Consider the following 24,071-nt stretch of genomic DNA (forward strand, 5'->3'; position numbering starts at 1 on the left):
TCACATCGTGACAACAGTGGCATGTGTTTCATGGGCTGCATTCACAATAACATACTAAACATACCACTGTTACTACTTCTGCAATGCCAGTCTATGGCAGAAATAAGAGTAGTATGGTAGTATGTCATTACCAAGGTGTTTAATCTGACAAATTCTATTTCACTAACCTCTCACAAATCTATGTTTTTATTACAGTACATCATGTTTAATGCATTCATCGACATAGACACCAACACTGACATCAACACCGACATCAACACCGACATCAACACTGTAGAACTGAATAAAAAAAACGTATATAAAACAAATCATCAGTAACACATTAAGACACACTTTAGACTCAAAATAAACAAAAAATAAATCTTCATACCAATTTTGCCTGCTTGTGAGCTAAGAGAGGGGTTTGTATCTTGAAGTTACTTAATCGGATGGCTTAGCGATGATAACATCATTAAATCGCTTCATGAAAACGATAAAACAGGATGTGACCTGTCCAGAATGCACGAAGGGAATAAAATAAAATATAAACAAAAACTTAAAGAATAAAGAATAAATCGTTCTCAAATAAATGACAGTAGAGTGTAAAATCAGAATAAGTATTATGAAATAATCAAAATATAAAAACAAACAAATTAAACTAATCAAAAGTTACTGAAATAAACGAGCGTTTAAGCACACAAGCGTCATCTAGTGGACATAAACATCATGGACACGGAAAGTTTTGTGACTGAAATTACAATGTTTATCTTCGTAATATCATGTTTACCCTTACCAAAAATTTAAACTAGCTGCTCATACCCCTCCCCAGCCCTAGAAAGGATGGGGGAGTGTACGTAAAAGGAGGCAATGGAGGGAGGAGTGTGACGAGGAAGAGGGCAGGGCCAGACCCCAATCTGGCTAATCAGCCGAAGAGAGGGATAAGTGTAGCGGAATGCAGCAGTTCGGGAGAGAGAGAGCCACATGCAGCTGTCATGTGTGCTGTTATGTTTTTGTTCTTATTGAAATATTACTTTGATTGTTCAGCCAGTTCCCGCCGCCTCCTTTCACATTTTAACCTTGTTACATACTTTTTGTTTTTACAACCTTTATTGTACTTTCTTATACACACAGCAGGCATTGTATTAAGCAGCTCATAACCCTTTCAAATGAAAAGTTTTTAAGATTATTTTGTGTAAAATTCAAGAATCTGTCTATCTGAATTAAACTTTGTCTGCAAACATTGTGCAGTCTTCCATGTCTGATGTAGGTTCAGCACACGTCAGGAAGCACAAAGTGTCTGCTTTGATGACTCTCTTTTCAACTCCTCTCCCAACTACAAACGCAAATCTGGCTGATCAGTAAATCGAGATGCAGTTCAAGTCAAACACCTATTAACTGGAAAAATATGTTGGTGTTAAAGTAGGTGGAGCTCACACCTTCCTATTGGCAATTGGCAGTTAGAAGAGCAGGCACAAAGATTTCCTTAAAGTTTGCACTGGCAAGCTATTTCAAACCACCGCAACAAACTCAAAAAAACACTCTTTTTGGCCAGATTTTGTTTAAAATGACTTCACATGTTCTTTCTTCAATTTTGCTACAAGTATATTAGCACTGTCAGTACCCAACATCTCCTTTTGTGTTCCACAGAGGAAACAAAGTAATACAGTTTAGAACAAAATGTGGGTGAGTAAAGAATTACAAGGTTTTCATTTTTGGGTCAGCTATCCTTTAAGAAAATGTATACTAGTTTTCTATTTTGTTTGTTTTTAAACAGTAAAGTACAGTATGATTGGCTGCTAACAAAATAAATAAAATAATGAAATAACTGGGATCTTAGCAGATATGACATTTATCACTGCTGTTCTTCCCACCCTTGGTCTAAACACTTTAAATCGAACCCAGTCTGTCAAAGAATTAAAGGAAACCAAACAAAATACCAACTCTTATCACCATCACTTATCTGAAGAGGTGAAATACCATCTCAGAATGCATCACAGCCCGGCTCTAAGCATCAGATGACCTGTCTTCAGATGTCCCTGAATGCTCAGTCCACCTTATTTTCTTCACCCACTCAGAATGCCAAGACTCAACCTGATCAGAGGGCGAGCACCATTCAGACAGTCTGTGAGAACAGTGTGCCATTTGAAATGGACACACACATTTGCGCTTCTTTGAGTGAAACCTCTAATCCATTATACTTTTTTTCAAAGAACAGTCTGTCTTTGGAGGCCCAGTGGAAAATCAATGGGCAGAATAATGATGCAGGCTTGGTTTGGCTTGGATCTATGCTTTGCATTCAGTGTCATCCTGAACAAAGATTGGATGCAAGCCCTTTTGCAAGGCCATGGCCCATACAAGTGATTTCATTCAGTTACTTTAAATCGTTCTCTCTCTCTGTCTCTTTCCATATTTCCATCCATTTATATCCACAGGTAACATGGTAGTAGGCTAATTGTGCACAACAGCCTTAGCCAAGGAAGGGAAAGATACAGTGACACTGAGACAATGGGCAATAAGTGTAAGAGACATCTCTAAATCATAGGGAACTTACAGATGGAAATCAAACACAGAAATTCCAGAATAAACTACTCTTTGGATCCAATGAGGTGCTTAGTGGTCCATGGACTTGCCTCAGTGTGTAATTATGCCAGAGAGAAAATGTACTTAAACTAAGGGGAGATAAAAGGATTTGTAAGGCTATGTAAATACAGAAAAAGTGTGGCATAAGCAATCAATAATTAATTTACATTCATCAGTCGGAGGCGATTAACAGCCTTTCCCCCTCATTACCCCCTAAATGGCTGCATTGCCTTCTTTACCCTGTAATCTGAATGACCATTGTGACAATCACGGATTACCAAACCACGAAATCGATAAAACAGGATACGAACCACTCCATGTTAGTCCAATTAAATCACACGGTTCATGTCCTGAAAGGTGCAACTGGAATTTGCAGCAGTGGCCACAAATAGTGTTAATTTACTGTGAGTTTACAGAGATAAAGAGAGATCATAATTTTTAAAGACAAGAGTAACACAGAGGACCTTGAAATGCTTAGCATGTTGTAGACACTTCAGGAGGCTACTTTCATTGATGGAACTTAATATTTTGTTTTTGTCTTAAAATAAAACATTATTCAAAAGGTTTCAAACAGTGCAATCTTGCTGCAACTGAAAGTTAATAACACTCTGAACTAAACAATATATGATGAATGATGAAAAAAATATGGAAGAAATTATATTTTTTTAGTTCTGTTTTGAAAATGTGTCACGCAATCAGATAAATGCATGCATCCTCAGTGACAGATCTGCACAAACTAAATATTGCCTGGGTATGAATCTCATCTCTAGTGTTATGATAAGCACAACAGCTTCTGAAATAGCAAGTGTGTACTAGACTGAACATTAGTTATTGACATTCAGATGCAGTAGTGTCTTTCAGCCAGTCCAGTGGAGACAAAGTCAAAATTCCAGTCACTGTGGGTTTAGAGGACTTGCAGGTATAAATATAGGATTTAGTTTTTAAAAGGTTTAAGGGAAAGTGTAAAGGTATTTGCAGGGTTCGAATTATGATTTCATCTTTGTGGGGGTCTCTTAAAAAAAAAAAAAAGTAGCCTATAAGCAGGCGTTTTGTGTGTGATAAATAATTGCTTAACACTGCACTTGATTCTTTTGATTTCAATGTTTATTAATACAGGAGTAGAGAAACGAGTAGACTGTCCTCTTTTTTTGAAATAAACCCGAATTTTGCCAAAGTTGTACCTGATGTTGGTAGCAGTCTTTTTATTTTTGGTGGCATGGTTGCTGGTTCTGAACTTTACACTATTTCTAAAATATTCTAACTGATCCCCCAGCGTGAGTTATTCTAGTGACCGTTATTTAGAACCTGTCACTTTAATGTTTCCATGGTGACGCATCATTGCTTGTCACGTTACACAGCGCAACCACAACACAGCGCTGAATGAATGATGATCTGCTTTTATGTCATTTTTCCTTTTTATACAAAATATTCACAAATGTATTAGCTATAACATGAAACACTGATATTCCGATTGTCAAATATGTGCAAGTGGATGTGTTTTGTTGTTTAAACGCCTTTATAACGATCGCGTTAAGTTAGTTGAGCTGTATGTGCGATGGGCGGCGCCATGTTATTTTACAACACGTCAATTCCTCAACTTCTCACGAAATACATGAAAGTAAGTGGCCGGTGAACTGGGAGAAGAATAGAGTAAAATGTAAAGCTACTTACACAATGTGTATCTGATATGAAAACGTGTCTTATTGTAACGTAACGTTAATGGAAAGGATTATTATTGCCGCTTCCCTAGACATCAGTGTGTATTTTACAAACTCAAAATATTTTTTTGCTAGTACTTATGTGTATTTAAATGTCTGAAACCTAAAATAAACATTATGTGGTTGAAAACACAGAACAGTTGATCTGTCTATGGTTGTGATACATGACAGCAGCACTGAGCGCGTCTGTCTCTGGCTCAGCGCCAGCCAAAGCACGTTTGAATTTAGCAGTTGATCACGTGATGCACTGACCGTTCTAATCACACCGGTGTTGATCGATCATACCTGCAAAAGGGTTAACATAAACATTGAAGGAATATATTGAAGGAAAAAATGCTTTATTTGTAATTTAAAATAATGGTGCTGATGATTTTTAGAGACCCCCACAGGTGTATGATTTTACTGCTTTCATGGGAGCTCATCCTCTCTCTATGGGAGCTCAGCTCCCACTGGCTCCCACGTAATTCGAACCATGGGTATTTGTGATACAAGATATACAACACAAGGTTATAATAAGCTCCACATAAAGTGCAGCACTCCTATTGATGTAGGGTGCTCTCTCTCTCTGAGTGTGTGGCTGTATATCGCTCTCTCCCTCTTTTTCGACACACTACTCAGGTTCCCATGATGGATGCTGACAGTTGCCTGAGGCATTTAAAAAAAGAAAAAAAAAGAAAGAAAAAATGAGGTAGAGAGTTTCGGGGGAACTTCTATTTACAGATACAGCCTTCTCCTGTGTAGACCTGGGAGAGCTAGAATTCATTGATCAGAATTCAAATGTTTTGGTCCCTCACAACCATCTCAACCCCTCCAGAGGTACTAAGTCTAACACTCAGATTATTGTGTCAACAGTGTCCTCTGCTGTTGCTCAGCTTTTAAACTCATAATACAAATAATTGATACACTGTTACGTTTATTTATTACATACTCTCTTTTGTATTAATATATTGTAATAATAATACTTTATCATTGCTACTATGTTACATTATGTCCAAATAATATTGAAATTACAACAACATAATAATAATAAATGTTAATTCATTTTTATTTCTATAAAGTTTAGTACTAAAATATCGATATTATAATATTAATAATTTACCATTATTAATATTGTATATTCTGTAATAATAAATATTGAAATTACATTATTATAACTCATATTGTTGTTTTCATTATTATTAATAATATTATTAATTCTGATATATTTCTTTTAGCCCTGCGGTGTAATATAAAGGATGATACATATCATATATATATATATGGCAAAACAGGACAGTATGCTGTCAGAAATCAACTTCAATACTTCTTTCATGGCACTGTTTTATCCGAGCTTTTATTCAGCGCTTGCTTTTCTTTGACACGTGCGCCCCTTGCGAACACAAATGGTCACGTCTTCCGTGTTTACGACAGTCTGTGAGCCTGTATTCCTTTACGGCAGATAACGTAGTCACTTGTGTTTCCAGAGTCAACAGCATGCTTGTTGATAGAAGTCCCAAAACAGGACAGTATGTTGTCAGAAATCTACTGAGATACTTATTTCAGTGTTTTATAGGAGCTCTTTCATTCAGCGCTTGCTTTTCTTTGACACGTGCGCCCCTTGCGACCACAAATGGTCACGTCTTCCGTGTTTACGACAGTCTTTGAGCCTGTAATCATTTACGGCAGATAACGTAGTCACATGTGTTTCCAGAGTCAACAGCGTGCTTGGTGATAGAAGTCCAAAATAGACCGTTTTTAAAGGTAAATTGTCCTTTTCTAATGCCGTTGTACATTCTAGAATAACATATGTTTTGTCAAAATGTATATAAAAGATGAACAGTTAATATTATTTGTCTAAATTCTGCACTCGGATGTGGTACAGATACTTGAAGCTAATCTTTCTGGTTAACCATGCTTGATTGTACTCTAGTACCACGACTTATATTTCTTTCTTGAGATTTAATGATCATTATAATGAAGATTTATATATATAATTAATATTTACAATCGATTCATTCATGCTTATGCGAGGAAAACGATGAACAAACGTTTATTTGACTCATTCATTATAGTTCAACAAAGTTTAAGCCAGGGATTATGTGAACGTGTTTTTTTTATTTTTGTTTACATGTGTTCTGCAGTTTTGTTATATCATTATGTCATTCGGCGGTGGTCGTGGAGGGGGTCGTGGCGGTGGCTTCAACAGAGGTGGGGGACGGGGCGGCGGATTCGGTGGTGGACGAGGCGGCGGATTCGGTGGTGGACGAGGCGGCGGATTTGGTGGTGGTCGAGGGGGCAGAGGTGGATTCAGACAGCAAGACTTTGGCCCACCGGAATATGTTGTCGGTATGGTTGTTTGTTTCCTGTATTTTAATTTAAATTTAAATTGTGATAGGCGTTCCAAAACTTCCCATCAGGTCATAATTGTCATCATAATCATGTTCCTTATTTTTTTTTTTTAGCCCTAGGAGAGTTTATGCACCCCTGTGAAGATGAAATTGTCTGCAGATGTGTGACAGAGGAAAACAAAGTTCCCTACTTCAATGCTCCTGTATACCTTGAAAACAAAGAACAGATTGGAAAAGTAGACGAGATCTTTGGGCAGCTTCGCGACTTTGTATCCTTAAATGTTACTGCAAGTAATCATGGGGCTGTTGACCTTTAAAATGACTTCAAGTGAAGGGTTCCTGTATAATTATTTTGCTAAGCTCATTTTATTTCCATTAATATGTGTAAGTCCTTAAGACATTTCTCAGTATTTTTCAGTCAAACTGTCTGAAAATATGAAGGCATCCTCTTTCAAGAAGTTACAGAAGGTAAGCTCAAACAGTTTTTTTTTTTTCTGTCTCCATTTAGATTTTTTTTTTCACCTCAGTATGCAAGTGCATTACAGCATTGTTTTCTTCCAATATGATGCAAAACACAGTGTTCCTGATATTCTCAGCAAATTTATAAAGCTCTTATAGTATATCCAGTGGACTTTTACAAGGATGTGTCTACAATGCTTAACATTTTTAATCACTCACTTTTCTCCTGAATCAGTTCTACATTGATCCAATGAAGCTGCTGCCCCTCCAAAGATTCCTCCCCAGGCCTCCAGGTGAGAAGGGGCCTTCTCGAGGAGGAAGAGGTGGAGGTGGGAGAGGAGGTAAGACCATACGTGCTTTGGAATTTGATTTCAAAAGAAGAAAATAGTGTTATATTCAATAATGGTTATTCATTATCTCATGTAATATGTCATTAGTTAACTAATATTTAAGTATATCTGTTCAGGGAATATGCTAAAGAGAGTAATTTGTTTGCAGGTGGATTCCGTGGTGGACGTGGAGGAGGAGGATTCCGTGGTGGACGTGGAGGAGGAGGATTTGGTGGACGAGGAGGAGGAGGATTCGGTGGAGGTGGCAGAGGAGGTGGTGGTGGGTTCAGGGGAGGTAGAGGTGGAGGTAGCGGACGTGGATTCAGAGGTGAGTTGGCAATTTTAATCATCAGAAATCAATAATGAAATCAGAAAATTACTGGAATTAAAAAAGAGAATGAGAATGTCTTCACATAATTCATTTGAAAAGAAACAACACAAAATATGCACTCTGCTTGCTTTGAAGGTGGAAGATGATGAAGGCCTTAAAGGAATCGGATATATTGTTTTATCTTCAGAGGAGGCTTCCAAAGAGACGCCAGAAGCAGCATTTGGGGCCTTACACAGTCTTTGGACTCTGTTCATTGATGCCTCTCTTGTACAGCTGAAGTTTTTACTCTGTTTTGTACCATATTTGTATTTTTTTTTCAGCAGTTACATTGTATTTGGTGTATTAATAGGGCTATTTTTTTAAGTTGACATGTTTGTGTACAAGATGGCAGGTGTCTCCCACAAAAACTTCACTTGTTGGTTTGTTTCCACTTGTGTTTACACATTGTGGTGCCAACTTGGTGATTATCTACAGCGTCTCTTAAGTTACATTGCTGTATTGTAATTGACATCTGAATTTCTGTCAGCTTTGGAATAACCATGTATTTGCTCATTAAAATCTATGGCATATTTACAACTCTCTTTTAATCTCTTTTAATTTTAAATTTAAGTAGGTAAACTTATCTGGTATGTGATAGATGTGTTATGGGACTACTCGACATGTTTGTTCACAAAACATTCTGCCATTTCCAGTGTAGATTGTGCCCTTTCAGATTAGGTAAAAAATTGGTTATGCAAACCTTTTAGATAAAGAAAAGTGTTTTTATCAGCAGCTGGACAAAATATTTTGTCAGAGGATTTTCTAGGCACTCCTTCACTGCAGAGCAAGAAAAGGCTGTACTTGCAAATCAATACTATGAAACCTAACTTATACAATTGTGATAGATGATGGTGATAATATAATTTGGCTGTCGTGTATACTACTGGCAGCAGAAAATGCATTGACAGGCTTCTAGTTTGTCAGAAAACTGCTCTTAGAACGTTTAAGTATTTGTATAGCAAAGCAATCGTTTAGCAACAGACCAATGACAGAAATAAGCGATTACGTGCGCTGTTAAAAACAACGTTCTTTGCTAAAGCGTAGCCTTAACCTTTTCTCTGATTGGCTGGAGAAAGAGTTCATCAGTTTGCCACAACCCTCTTTCCTTTTCACTCGGTGGAAGAAAAGCATGGACACGTCTGGGAAAGTAAGTTTACAGGCGAAATATGCCTTCACATATTCCTTCACCTTCACTTTTCGAAGAACACTAAACATACATTTTCGAGTTTTGTGTAAGTGACGCATTTGTGCTCTATTGCAAACACTCGAGAGACGAAATTCAATATAAATGCTTACAAATATGTAACACCACTTGTGCATGGTAGGAGAGCAGATCAAGTTATACAAAGGTTCATTGTGCTGCTTTGACCTGTTTTCGTTGACCTTGTTTGATTATATTTTAAAATGCATGTTTGATCAGAAAGCAGTTAGACTGATTTTTGAGTCCATGGTGATCGAGCATTGCACCTACTTTTAGAAGCCAGCATGCAAAAAGAAGTGGATATTCAGAATATATTGGGCAGATTTAATGCGCATGGACTTTATTGCATGTCATCTACAAAGTAGTGTATATATGATGTTTTGTGTCTAACTGCATCTCGATCTGGCATAAATAATGCATCTGCATACAGTTGAAGTCAGAAGTTTACATACACCTCAGCCAAATACGTTTAAACTCACAATTCCTGACATTTAATTGTAGAAAACATCCCCTGTCTTAGTTCAGTTAGGATCAGTACTTTTATTTTAAGAATGTGAAATATAAGAATAATAGTTGAGAAAATAATTTTTTTCAGCTTTTACCTTTCATCACATTCCAAGTGGGTTAGTAATGTACATACACTTTGTTAGTATTTGGTAGCATTGCCTTTAAATTGTTTAACTTGTGTCAAATGTTTTAGGTAGCCAAAATGTTTCTCACAATAAGTTGCTGGAATTTTGGCCCATTTCTCCAGACAGAACTGGTGCAGCCGAGTCAGGTTTATAGGCCTCCTTGCTCGCATACGCTTTTTCAGTTCTGTCCACAAATTGTCTATCGGATTGAGGTCAGGGCTTTGTGATGGTCACTCCAATACCTTGACTTTGTTATACCTAAGCAATTTTGCCACATCTTTGGAGGTATGCTTTGGGTCATTGTCCATTTAGAAGACCAATTTGCGACCGAGCTTTAACTTCAATATATCCACTTAATTTCCTTCCTCATGGTGCCATCTATTTTGTGAAGTGCACCAGTCCCTCCTGCAGCAAAGCACCCCTACAGCATGATGCTGCCTTCCCCATTCTTCGCGGTTGGGGTGGTTTTCTTCTGTTTGCAAGCCTCACTCTCCAAACATAACAATGGTCATTATGGCCAATTTTTGTTTCATCAGACCAGAGAATATTTCTCCAAATGTAAGAGCTTTTTCCCCAAGTGCACTTTCAAACTCTAGTCTGGCTTTTTTATGGTGGTTTTGGAGCAGTGGCTTCTTCCTTGCTGTGCAGCCTTTCAGGTTATGTTGATATAGGATTCATTTACTGTCAATATAGATACTTGTCTACCTCTTTCCTCCTGCATCTACACAAGGTCCTTTGCTGTTGTTCTGGGATTGATTTGCACATTTCACACTAAACTATGTTCATCTCTAGGAGACAGAATGTGTCTCCTTCCTGAGCTGTATGATGGCTGCGTGGTCCCATGGTTTTGATTCTTGTGTACTATATTTTGTACAGATGAATGTGGTACCTTCAGGTATTTGGAAATTTCTCCCAAGGATGAACCAGACTTGTGGATGTCCACAATTTTTTGTCTGAGGTCTTGGCTGATTTCTTTAGATTTTCCCATGATGTCAAGCAAAGAGGCACTGAGTTTGAAGCTAAGCATTAAATGCATCCACATGTACACTTCCAATTCAGTACACCTCTTATCAGAAGCTAATTCTCTAAAGGCTTGACAACATTTTCTGGAATTTTCCAAGCTGCTTAAAGGCACAGTTAACTTGTATGTTAACTTCTGACCCATTGGAATTGCGATATGGTTCATTAATATCTGTAAACAATTGTTGGAAAAATTACTTGTACAAATAAGATGTCCTAAATGACTTACCCAAACTATAGTTTACTAATATTACGTTTGTGGAGTGGTTAAAAAAATGTTTTAATGACTTCAACCTAAGTTTATGTAAACTTCTGACTCAACTGTACTTACAAAGCAGTAACTTATCTAACCTTCATTATAGGAGATTCCACTGCATCTCATATAGCAGTATATTTAAGTACTCATTTTTTTTAAATGTATCCACAGGTGATCAAATGCAAGGCAGCAGTGGCCTGGGAGGCTAGTAAGCCTCTCTCCATTGAGGAGGTGGAGGTAGCTCCACCCCAAGCCCATGAAGTCAGAGTTAAGGTAAACCATTAATCTGAACATTGTACCTCTTGACTAAAACAAAAGGTTATTTGGTGTGCATAGACACTTGATGAGTCAAACTTAGAAGAACCCAATTGTGTTAGTATTCACATCAAGAAAAATAACATGAGGATTTCACCATCAAACTGAAATTAGTTAGTAATATATGTTGGCCATTTGAAACCTTTGTTTTTAAAGATTTAAATTTACATCAGATGGTTATGATCTTTTTGTGACTAATCTTTATCTCAGTTGGAGCCTCTTGTGCAGCATAATTTTTAGTCAAGATTTGACTTTTTAATAGCTTGAGCTCTGTTAAAAGCACAAACAAACTGGGTAGCAGCTGCACCCTGTCAATGCTCGATGTTTTGGTACACCGAAGTTCAGTTTTGACCCTATTGTCTTGTCTCAAGCATATTTATGCAGGAGAAAGTAGTGAAAATTGGTGCATTCTTTATTATAAAGTAATTCTGCAAAATCATAGAGAAAAATATAATTGCTTTTCAAAATACAACTATGGTTCTATGTTTCAGATTCATGCTACGGGCGTATGTCACACTGACGCATACACCCTGAGTGGAAGTGACCCTGAGGGCTTATTTCCTGTCATTATGGGTCACGAGGGAGCAGGCACTGTTGAGAGTGTTGGGGAAGGGGTCACCAAGTTCAAACCAGGCATGTCAAAATGTGTTTGGGCCTATATAGCCTCTCGTGAATTAATGTTTTCAAAATGTAAGCATTATTATGAGTTAAGAAGCAATCAAATTGTCTAATTTCTTCACAAGGTGATACTGTCATTCCACTATATGTTCCCCAGTGTGGAGAGTGCAAGTTTTGTAAAAACCCCAAAACCAACTTGTGCCAGAAGATCAGGTAATTATGAATAGGATTTACTTAAAGGAATAGTTTTCCAAAAAATTAAGAGACTCAACGTTATTCGCTTACCCTTATTCCATCCCAGATGTGTATGATTGTCTTTCTTCAGCAGAACACAAATAAAGATAATAATAAGAAGATAGAGCTCTGTCAGGTCCTTATAATGGAATTGCATGTGTGCCAGATGGTCCAAGTCATATTTTGGCAGCATAAAAGTAATCTATGCGACTCCAGTCGATCAATGAATGTCTTCTGAAGTGAATCGAAAGGTTTATGTAAGAAACAAGTCGATAATTAAAATGTTTTTAACTTTAAATCAGCACTTCCATTCAGGACTCTGATGCTGTTTGAAATGGCCAAACTCTCGCGTGATGTACGTTCTTCTGTTGCAAATAAGTTCCACTTCAGAATTCTCACGTGAACTTGCCAACCTGCTTACATCATGCTTCGCATCAGCTGCTGGCGGAAAGCAATTTTTAAAAGTTAACATTTTAATTATACATTTATTTTTTACACAAGCATATTGATTTGATTCAGAAGACCTCCATTGATCATCTGGAGTTGTGTGGATTACTTTTATGCTATACCTAAATATGACTTTTGGACCATCAACCTGCTGGCAACTGTATATATCCATTATAAGGACCTGTCAGAGCTCTGTCTTCTAAAAATCTTAATTTGTGTTCTGCTAAAGAAAGACAGTCATGAACATCTGGGATGGCATCACATTTTTGGGTGAACTATTCCTTTAATGAGAGCTCTCTTCAGTATGTGTGCTAAGTTGCACAACTACAAGCAATGTTGGTTTGCAGAGACTCGGTTCTCATTTAATTATTTAGGGTGACCCAGGGTCAGGGTCTGATGCCTGACAAGACCTCCAGATTCACCTGTAAAGGCAAGCAGCTCTTCCACTTCATGGGTACCAGCACCTTCTCTGAGTACACTGTTGTGGCTGAAATCTCTCTGGCAATAGTGGATGAACATGCTCCCCTGGACAAAGTCTGTTTGCTGGGCTGTGGCATCTCCACTGGATATGGAGCTGCTCTCAATACTGCCAAGGTCTTCATGCTGAATCTGCGCTCTGATCCAGCTTCTCATTTAATTTATTTAGGAGAAATTAATATATATTGCATATTTGATGCTGCCTCCACAAATCCCAGTCAACAGTCACATGTTCACCCTGGTAGGTTGAAGCTGGCTCTACATGTGCTGTGTTTGGTTTGGGAGCTGTCGGGCTTGCTGTCATAATGGGCTGCAGATCACAAGGTGCCACCAGGATCATTGGCATTGACATCAATCCAGACAAGTTTGAAACTGCCAAAAAGTTTGGAGCCACTGAGTTTGTGAACCCCAAGGACCACAGCAAGCCCATTCAGGAGGTGCTGGTGGAGCTGACAGATGGAGGAGTGGACTATTCCTTTGAATGCATCGGCAATGTTGCCATTATGGTAATCTACTTAAACAATAAGCATTTAGTTGAGGATGAACAAAAGCTGCCTGATACAGCCACCCAAATGTCTACTGTTCTCCGTTCAGCAGCTGTTATAATTTTCTCTCAAAGTATTTTCTGCCATGGTGATTCATAATCATGTGTGTTTATTATGACTATCACTGTAATTTTTATTTTGAATTTCAGAGAGCTGCTCTTGAGGCATGTCACAAAGGCTGGGGAACCAGTGTCATTATTGGCGTGGCAGGAGCAGGTCAAGAAATCTCCACCCGCCCTTTCCAGCTGGTAACAGGGCGTACGTGGAAAGGCACAGCCTTTGGTGGTGGGTGTATGTTTTTTTTGAAGGAATGATTAACACCAAAATCTGTCATTATTTACTCACTCATGTCATTCCAAACCCCTATGACATTTTTTTTTTCCCCGGAAAAGGAGAATTTGAAGAATATACTGGCTGCACCTAAATTGGAACGGGTGGTGTTAAGCTTCAAAATGACAAAAAAAGCACCATAAAAGTATTATAATGGTGGTCCATGGCTTGTCTTTTGAAGCCATATGATAGCTTTTCATGACGAACCAGCAGAAATACAAGTTATTCACTGAAAATATTTTAGTCGCTGTTGGTCTCAATCAAATAAGACACTTTTAGATGCATTGTGTCAGGTTTGACATTTGAGAACCAATTACGTTTGATGTTACTGATGTAAAAGCATTACTTGATGCTTCTAAATGTGTTCTATTTAAAAAAAATGTGAGCATTGTATACAAAATAAGGATGCACCCAGGGGCGTCAGAATGCGGGTTATGATGGACCTGAGTAACGGGCCCACAGAAAGGCTACATTGATATTCCATTATATTATCAATTGTTATATACATACATAGGGTTGGGCGATATACCGGTTCAAATTTGCCAACCGGTATACATTTTGGATTATGTCTCTATCACGGTAACGCAAAATTGCCAAACGAGAAATGTGTACAGCACATAACACGCACGTATTACAAACTCTGTCGGATAAATGGAGGAAGGCGAAGTGACCGCTCATTCCTCAAATTCATTTTGAATGAAAAGATGAGAGGAGATTATGAAGCAAGAAGTTTGTCCTATGTGGTGTGGAATTGGTTTGGCTATAGAAAACGCCATACTGAGCAGAAAACAGTGATTTTTAAGGTTTGTACATTTGTGTATGTGGATATATCCATGAGTGCTTATATATCAGTGGTCAGGGCTTCATGTGAGACAGTTTTTCCACTGACCGCTGCATACATCAATAGATGAAAAGCTTAAATAAATGACACTGAATCCGCTACTGTGGTATGAAATTTCGCTTGAGCCACCGTCAAAGCAAATCCAATGACATTCTTCCCATGCTCGAAAAATGCCTCCAATCCAAACACGCACAGCTGTGTTTTGTATGAGTGTTGCGCACGCAGTCTGAAACACGCAAGTGCGCGTGAGTATTGAAGTCATCCAATTCCCATAATTTGTCAAAAAGCGCAGATCACACCAGTTATTCATTCTGGTTTCTCTCTATGTCAAGTAGGTTTTTAAAATCCACATCAAAACCCTTTCTAAAATTCAGTTTGAATGATATTTGATATCAGGAAACAAACCAGCCATATTTTCAGATATTGCATATTTTCTTTATAGAGATTACTAAAAACACAAAGTTTTTTGTTTATGGATATTTTTTATTTATTTTATTTGTTATTTTACTTTTTTGTATTTCCTTGAGAAGATGTTAAGTTTCTTCAATATAATCAACTATAAGTATATAGTTAATAATTATAACAACAACAATAATAATAATATAAGAAGAAAAAGATTTTTGTGAAAAAAAGATTTATTTTTTTTTTACTATGCTTGTCAACAATACCCCCCACCTTCCGCTACTCACGCATCTATCTATCTATATAAAATATACAGCATTTTACTTTAGTGGTAAATTTACCATCAGCTGTTCATCTATGATGCCTAAATGTTATTTTCTTATTATTCTTCAGAACTACATGGGATAAATGTGAAATTTTCCTCACATTAAGCCACAAAGAAAATTTTAGGAACAAAATCAACACTGTAGTTGCACTCAGATGACATTGTCTATTTAAAGAGACGAAACCAATTTAGCATGTGTTCTGAGTATCAATGTAAATTGTAAATAGAACTATAAATATGTAACAAATATATATGCAAAATAATAAATGCAGTTTCAAGACGTTTATTCTTCATAAGCTAAAATGTGACCAATACGATGAAAAATCGACACAATATAAACTTGAATCTGGAAATCTGTAACAATACCCAGCCCTAATTTTAAGTTAATTTTAGACTCTGTGCAAATATCAGTTGGCAAGTTCTTCAACTACCTGAGAGCAGAAATGTCATGGGATAGACTGAACAAACTGCCACTCTTCTAATTTAAGAAATGTTATGGTGAATTTGCCAACAAGAAAACTCATAAATTTACATTACTTTGCGAAAGTCGTTTCACAAAAACATTTGTCTTTAAGATGGTTATTTATATTTTCAGCATTAGTGTGTCAATAGGAAATATAAATGTTAAGCTGCTTTCACACTGCCAGCGATACGCAGCAACAAAACAACCTCATACCATTCATTTTGAATGAGAGCTGGCGACTTTCGGCAACACAAGCAACGGCGACCGTTGGCGACCGGATGTGGGCGTGTCCAGCGACAAAGTTGAAAAATGTTTAACTTTATGCAAATGAAGAGCGACTTTCGGGAGCGACAGCCAATATGAGAGAAGATGGTAGAGCTCACGTGATCCTAATATTTTAATAATAATATTAATTGTAAAGAAACAGTGCCGTTTAGACTCTTCATACACACCACTAGCGACCTAATTGCCAGCCACTGGCGACATGCAGCGACAAAGTTGCTGGCAGTGTGAGCGCAGCTTCAGTATCCCAAACATTACTTAAGCAAATAGAAAAGATTAGAAGAGAAGAACAGGGAGCACTGCAACAGATGGCATGGTCCCCACAGATACCCCCACTGAATATTGTGTCAGTCTGGGATTACAAGAAGAGACTGAAGCAATTGAGACAGCTGAAATAGATAGAAGAACTGTGGCAAGAAGCTTGAAACATCCTATCTGCCAAAAACCAAGAAAACTGCATCCAGGTGTACCTAAGAGTGCTGTGCTGTTTTAAAGGCAAAGGTGGTCACACCAGATATTGATTTGGCTTTTTTTTTTTTGTTTGTTTACTGGACTTTATGATGTTAATTGCTAAATTAAAACTATTTATGGAATTATTTTTGAAGAAATAATCCCTATTCAACATTTTCCCCAAGTGCCTAAAACTTTTGCACAGTACTGTACTGCCCTACAAAGCAAAAAAGGCAGTAACTACGCAGAGTGCAGAACTGAGAAAAATGACTTTAAAGTTATCCTGTTATCCAGCCTAAGTAGTTGTAGGTAGATTATTGGACATGTGGCTGTTTTGTTACTTTATATTAGCTTATTTTTTGTACATATCAATCCTCATATTTAATTTGATATTTTACCCCTATTTTGCAGTTACTGTATTCTTGCTTTGTATTACTTACCAAAAACGTGGCACCATACCAAGGAAAAAGGCGGTAACTACAGATTCTCCAAAAACTATTTTGCCACAACTTGGGCTCTGGGTGTGTTATACACTGTATTTGAAATAATTGGAACCATTTGTTTTCCTGAACATGGATATACCAAACCCAAACTAATTTGACCATTTTAGGTCAATATTTTCCACCCAGAAGCTGTTCTGATGCTGAAACAGCTGCTTAAAGTCTCACATTGCTAAGCTGTGTCAAGGCCCAAATTGGGAAAATTTATTTTGAATAGGACCACATGCTTTTCTAGTTATTGAATATTTTTCCACCGCTGGTTGGATTATAACTTTGTGACATGAACAACAAAATGATGACATGGCATCGGCGATGATGTGAAGTTACAGAGGATAAAGTTACAGCTAGGAGCAGGGAGGATCAGGGGCAGGTAAGCAAAGCTATTTAAAACATCGCCTGTCAATTAACATAATGCTATCTGAATGGACCTCTGAGAGGAAGTCCCGCCCTTGTGGCTGACAGGTGTTTATATTGTGATATCCTAGCCTCTAAATGTTTAATCTGTCACTTACCATTCTCCGGGTATTTTCTTTTCAATGCCATTTCGACCATCTTCTTTCCCCGGCTTTGTGCCATCTCAAACAAAATTTGTGTGAAGTTAGAAGTGTGAAATCGCAAATGTTAAAACCGTCCCGTGAGGATGCCGCGAAGTCAGCTGTGTGTGTTCACCATGGAAACAGTAACTTCACTGCGCAGCAACACGGTTATTTTTTGTTAGGTAAAACATAACAAGAATACAGTAATGGATGTTACTGTACTCTTGCTTTGTTTCACTAGGGCTTTTTGCAGTTACTGTACAAACGACTACCATTTTTCTCCAAAACGACACACATTTGAGATAAGATGTTTTGTCACATAACAAAGGATGCCTTGAATGTCATGAAAATGATAATAACTCATTTTTGACCAAAAATGCAGTTACTGCCTTTTTGTTTTGTAGGGCAGTGTATACAAGTATAATTTATTTTGTTAGCTTTTATTTATTTTATAAAGTATTGCTTTAATCAAATAATATTTGCATTTTAAAAAAAAACAAGTTGTGAATTACTTATGAATTAGCACTGTTAAGTATCCATCTAAAATGTTTATCCCCACCACAAACCCAAATTGTTATAGGAGCCCTAAAACAGTTCTGTGCCAAAATTTGTTTCGTTTGACAATTAAAACCATTGGCAAATTGATAATAAACATAAGTACTTATTACATATATTTATTGTGTTGAATAAAGTTTTTTTTTCTGTGTAATATAAAGAAATGCTTACAGAAATAAAGGAAATCCACAAAATGTCACCCATTTTGAATATGCATAATGTTAATTTGTAATGTAAAATGTAAGTTTTGTGGTTTATAACTGCATATAAGTGCAAAGATGTTTTAGAAATGTTAAGTGATCTATTTTCACATTAATTTCACACCATGCTATATACTGTGTGTGTGTATGTATGTATATATATATATATATATATATAATTATATTGATCTTTTATGTTCGAAATATGTCCTGTCATGTGTTCATTAGTTTCAGTCTATATTCAATGGAAGTGATTTATTTTTAGAACAATAAAATCGCTTTTGAACCTCTGTACGTTTGTAAAGCATAATTCCCATGCAAAAAATTGAAGCGACGAAAAAAATAAAGTATTGTAATTGGCAAAATATCTTTATATGTATTGGCCTATAGTTTTTTTTTTTTTTTTCACATTTTCATATCAGTGGATCCTTAATGTGAAATGTAGATTTTGCCCTTCAGTGGAAGTACTTTATATGTTTTATTAAATATTTTATATTATGCAATCTACTATATAAGATAATGCTTTTCATTTTGCTTTTCAGGCTGGAAGAGTGTGGAGAGTGTTCCTAAACTGGTAAATGACTACATGAGCAAGAAGCTGATGGTGGATGAGTTTGTCACTCACACATTGCCCTTCGACCAGATCAATGAAGCCTTTGATTTGATGCATGCTGGGAAAAGGTACTTGCATCAGATCCTGCTTTGCTGTCTTGTGCTACTTGTTAATATCATGTTTATGCAATATGACAAAACAAAATTGCATTTAAATGCAAACATTACTCCTTTGTCTCCCACAGTATCCGAACCGTCCTGAAGTTCTAAACCTCCAGTTTAAAGGAGTCACAAACATGAGCTCAAATGCTTAATCCTGCTATGAAACAGACTTATCATTCACACCTTGTCCCAGTAGTTGTTGACAACAATATTGACTGTTGGAGGTTGTTCTGATGGCATGTGTTGAGTTCCAGTTACACACTGAATAAATGCGATACAAAATAAAACTTGCTGTGCTTCCTTCTGTTTATGAAATTTCAGAATATTTTAGGATTAATGGCGTGGGCATTGAGTCAAACTCAACAGTAGTTATGGGTTAACTGCTATTCTATTTAGAATTATGCCATTTGGTTATAAATCCTGCTTGTTTGTACATATTATTCTTGGTTCAAATCTCTATAAATTATAGGACTAATATTAATCAACATAAAAGCTTAACAGCTTGACAACTACATTTTGTTTAAATCATTTATTGTCAGATAACTGTAGAGTTATGATTTAAAAGTGCATTATCGCGAATTGAGTTACATATTAATTAAATAAAGGTTTACTTAAAATACGTATACTTATTATACGATACTATTTCAATGTATTTATATGTAAATAAATGGCTTTTCTCAAGGATTGGAATTTGTACTCCCGCCATATATTATCGTTAAGTCTTCCAGTTATCTCTGTACCCGCTAGCGGTCGCTGTCCCGGTGCGAGTTGCTCATTCGCTCGCATGTGTTCGGCTGGATTCGGCCAATCAAATGGTGTTTACACACACGGGAAAGACCCTTCACATTTTTGGAAGATGGCGACTGCTGAACCGGTAAGCCAATATAAGTGCTCTTACAAACATTATTTAGAGACTTTTCACTGATACCAGTGGTAGTTATTATTGGTGCATATGTGCTTTATTTTAGCCATGGCTGGCATACGGGCTAATATTAATAAATATGTTGATAAGAAGTGCTATCACACTGCAGACAGTCAAACGAGCTGGTGTGCCTTTATCATAGACTGTCGCACTTACGCGTTTGAAAGATAGTGTATGAACATGTTAATTTATGTAATGTTTTTTGCCTGGAACTGAGGAGTGTGTACATATTTTATGTTTTGTCTGAGAATTGAACGTTGTTAATCGATTTGTCTGTTTATCTTGACTCATGGTTTGCTGATGTGTCACTGAAAATATGTAGAATGTTGCTTGTTTTAGTCTGTATGGACACAACGCTTAATGCTTCCCACTAATAGTGCAATGTCTCACAAATGGTACATCTATTGATTTGACTTCAATACACAACTGATTTAGGGGAATTAGATTGTTAGAAGTTCGTCAAATCTTCAGAAATAGAAATTCTGCCATCCCAGATTGTGTATAATACATTTCTTCTGCTGAACACAAATGAACATTTTTAGAAGAATATTTCAGCTCTGTTGGGGCATCCAATGCAAGTGAATGGTGGCTAGAACTTTAAAGATCCAAAAAGTTAACAAAGGCAGCATAAAATTAGTCCATATGGGTGTCATCAATATCATCAAGTCCTTTTCTACTATAAATATCCACTTCCACATTCTTCTTTTGTCTTTGTGCATATCGCCACCTACTGGAGGATAGTAAAAAATGACTTAAATATTGATCTGTTTCTCACCCATACCTATCATATGGCTTGAAGATATGAATTAAACCACTGGAGTCATATGGATTACTTTTATGCTGAATTTATGTGCTTTTTGGACCATCAAAGTTCTGGCCACCATTCACTTGAATTGTATGGACCTACAGAGCTGAGATATTCTGGACCAAATTAAGACAGGTATTCTTTTACAATAGGCATTTTATCTGTAATGTATTACCGTTAAACTTATTAACCTTGTATACCACTAAGCATCTTTTAAAACTTGTTTGGTTGAAAATATGCAAATGTAATTTACTGTCCTATCCTTTGCCTGCAGGAAACTTCAACAAATCCAGTGAGTTCAGAAGAAGAAAAAGATGACGAAAATAGGCAAGAGATTGTAAATCTTGAAGATTATATTAAACATCCTCTGCAGAATAGGTAAAGTCACCCAGTCCACATGCATAGGCCTTGATGGCTAATTGCATTTTAATGGGAACCTCTAATAGCAACGTTTATGGTAGAGTGATTTGAGATTTGTTGTTTTGTAGATGGGCCCTTTGGTTCTTTAAAAATGACAAAAGCAAAACATGGCAAGCTAATCTCCGTCTCATCTCAAAGTTTGACACAGTGGAAGACTTCTGGGCGTAAGTATTTACTAGAGAAAATTCTAATCACAAACGCAACGCTGCATCTCACCGCACACATAGCATGTCCGTAAATCACAAACCACTTTGATTAAATAAACTGATTGTTAGTTGTTTACAGACAAGTGTGCAACACTAAGGCACTGAAACTAAGTTTTGATCTTCTTTTCCCAGGCTTTACAATCACATTCAATTATCAAGTAACTTAATGTCAGGATGTGACTACTCCCTCTTTAAGGTAAGGCAAAATACACATTTAATTGATTAAACACCTTAGTTCATACTCTTCAATCTGGATTCTAGTGTGATTGATTTTAAAAAAATACTTAAATAGCCTACTTCATTTAAGCAGAGTGTGTTTCAGGACACATGTGATTAAGGGGGTGTTCCCATGTTGTGCTGATCTGTTTGCTGTTTTTGGAGCAGGACGGCATTGAGCCCATGTGGGAGGATGAGAGAAATAAGCAGGGTGGCCGCTGGCTAATCACCCTTTCCAAACAGCAACGCAGAGCCGACCTGGACCGCTTCTGGTTGGAGACAGTGGGTCCACACTCTCCAGTCTGTTTGAATTGATACTGTGTGTTTGTGGATCCTAAAGGGTGTAATGTTCTTTCTCATTTCCGGACTTGTTTATCAGCTTTTGTGCCTTGTTGGAGAATCATTTGATGACCATAGCGATGATGTGTGTGGTGCTGTCGTCAATGTTCGAACAAAGGGAGACAAAATAGCAATATGGACGACAGACTATGAGAACAAAGATGCTATTGTACACATCGGGTAAAATATATATTTTTGAGAAATGATACCAATATAAACAACATAAAAATATCTAGGTCTTAATCCTCAATCTTTGCATAGATTTTAAAAAATTTTTATTTTATATATTAAATTTGTATGTATTTAATAAAATATCTAAATTAAATAAACTATGCTGAACAAATTGTCAAAACCTTTTTTTCTTCATAAATATCCTTAGCTATTCATCATTGGAAAATGACCATGTTCTTCTTTTTTCATCCTGTCATTTGCAGGCGTGTGTACAAGGAAAGATTAGGTGTGCCATCAAAGGTCATAATTGGATACCAGTCACATGCGGACACAGCCACTAAAAGTGGTTCCACCACAAAGAATAAGTTTGTTGTTTAAGGAGCCTTCTTAAGCACAGTGGGTCTCTTTTTCCTTTTAAAAGTTTCATCCAACTTTTTTTTTTCTTTTAAATAATCTGTTAGATTGTTAATGTGATTACTAATATTTTGTTGCAGATACTGCAACATCTGAATCTTTGAAACTGTCCTGTGATTCAACCTTTTCACGTGATACCACAAGGGAATAAATAAGGAAATAAAAAGCCTTCCCATGTGATGGTGGGGTAAAGCACAATCAGAGGATTTTTGTATTTACGAAACTGTACATTGTATAAATACAGAGCCATGTTCTTTTTTTTAATGTCATTGTACTATTAAGGGATCTTTTGCCTGTAGGGTTGGGGGGGGGGGGTATTTCAATTCATTGTATGAATGTTTTTGTTTTGTATTTTGTTTGCCTTTTTAGTTTCAGTTATAGTTATGAAATCTTAAGTGTAATTTATTTATTTTTTATGCAATCTATTCTCTTCTGCTTTGGATCTAGTTTTTGAGTGATTTAGACCTTGCCGTTAATTGATCATGAAATTTGTAGTTACACAATTTAACAATTTTTGTATTGCGGTTTGAGAATGTCAAAAGTTTATTCTTTACTGTTCAAAGACTGTTATATAAATGTGTAGTTTTGCAGTCTTGTTCTGCATTCCTTGTGCGAAGTGTTCAAGGCAGTATTGAGAGAATTAATCTCTGGTCATCACCAGTCATAATAAGGGTAGTTTGACTTTTGTTAAAAAAAAAGAAATGAAAAGAAAGAAAGAAACCCCACTCTGAAACATGGGTGCTTATCAAAATGTATGAAAACAGACTGTAAATAAATTGTACAGTGCGTTGTCTATACCCAATGAAAAGCCTCTGAATGTGCATCTGTTGACGAAATAAGACGTTTGAGATGTTCCCAACATTTTTCTAATTAAAACAGGTCAGATGCCTACTAGCTTTTATGCTAAAGCTCTCAGCATCTATAGACTAATGAATGTGCTTTTCTCTCAGTAAAGCAGTCTGAATGTTTTTTTGTGAAGCAAAGCCTGATACATTCTGCAGTAAAGTTATGAAGTTTACTGTGCGGTTCACCTTTCACCTAGTACAAACTGATAATCAGTAATGGGCTATTTATTGGGGGTAGTTAATGAAAATGATTAAGCAAAATCGTTTAATGTTGCTTGCCTTGAAGAAAACCAGAGTATTTGCACTGCTTTACATTAGTTGTAGGCATATCAGATTGACCTTAAAGAGTTTTAAATTAAATGCATGATTAATTTAATGAGTTTTCAAAGTAGAAGGGGTCAGAAATTAAAAACTTAATAACAAGCAATATTTACCCTTTGGAATTAATTAACAATGGCATTTTTTTACCATTAAAAGAGCATATTATTTTCAAACCATATAAAACAATGCTGTCCGTTTATGTTAAAGGTGCACTCTGTATTTAAAACGTTTTGATTTTATATAAATTACTAGTAATTTGTGAGATGAAGAATTCAGTCATATTAGTAACCTTTTATAACCTCTTTTC

The 24,071-nt window shown here is 36.6% G+C and overlaps 3 protein-coding genes across 3 annotated transcripts; all 3 read left to right on the forward strand.

Moving 5' to 3' along the window:
- Nucleotides 1–5,895: 5,895 nt before the first annotated feature.
- Nucleotides 5,896–8,287, forward strand: gar1 (GAR1 homolog, ribonucleoprotein). Its single transcript, XM_052149211.1, has 7 exons — nt 5,896–6,017; nt 6,398–6,602; nt 6,719–6,873; nt 7,013–7,072; nt 7,299–7,404; nt 7,562–7,720; nt 7,859–8,287. The coding sequence occupies exons 2-7, from the start codon at nt 6,413–6,415 to the stop codon at nt 7,867–7,869; spliced, it is 681 nt and encodes a 226-aa protein (XP_052005171.1). The 5' UTR covers nt 5,896–6,017; nt 6,398–6,412; the 3' UTR covers nt 7,870–8,287.
- A 561-nt stretch (nt 8,288–8,848) lies between these two features.
- adh5 (alcohol dehydrogenase 5) lies at nt 8,849–19,392 on the forward strand. Its single transcript, XM_052149209.1, has 9 exons — nt 8,849–8,909; nt 11,043–11,144; nt 11,678–11,819; nt 11,930–12,017; nt 12,860–13,079; nt 13,208–13,468; nt 13,657–13,792; nt 18,934–19,072; nt 19,189–19,392. The coding sequence occupies exons 1-9, from the start codon at nt 8,892–8,894 to the stop codon at nt 19,211–19,213; spliced, it is 1,131 nt and encodes a 376-aa protein (XP_052005169.1). The 5' UTR covers nt 8,849–8,891; the 3' UTR covers nt 19,214–19,392.
- A 536-nt stretch (nt 19,393–19,928) lies between these two features.
- Nucleotides 19,929–22,907, forward strand: eif4ea (eukaryotic translation initiation factor 4ea). The gene is made up of 8 exons (XM_052149212.1): nt 19,929–19,979; nt 21,107–21,210; nt 21,321–21,416; nt 21,591–21,654; nt 21,843–21,956; nt 22,054–22,193; nt 22,448–22,580; nt 22,679–22,907. The coding sequence occupies exons 1-7, from the start codon at nt 19,962–19,964 to the stop codon at nt 22,560–22,562; spliced, it is 651 nt and encodes a 216-aa protein (XP_052005172.1). The 5' UTR covers nt 19,929–19,961; the 3' UTR covers nt 22,563–22,580; nt 22,679–22,907.
- The last annotated feature ends 1,164 nt before the right edge of the window (nt 22,908–24,071 follow it).

This window comes from Xyrauchen texanus, chromosome 19 (genome assembly GCF_025860055.1).
Source record: "Xyrauchen texanus isolate HMW12.3.18 chromosome 19, RBS_HiC_50CHRs, whole genome shotgun sequence".
In the NCBI taxonomy this organism is placed as follows: Eukaryota; Metazoa; Chordata; class Actinopteri; order Cypriniformes; family Catostomidae; genus Xyrauchen; species Xyrauchen texanus.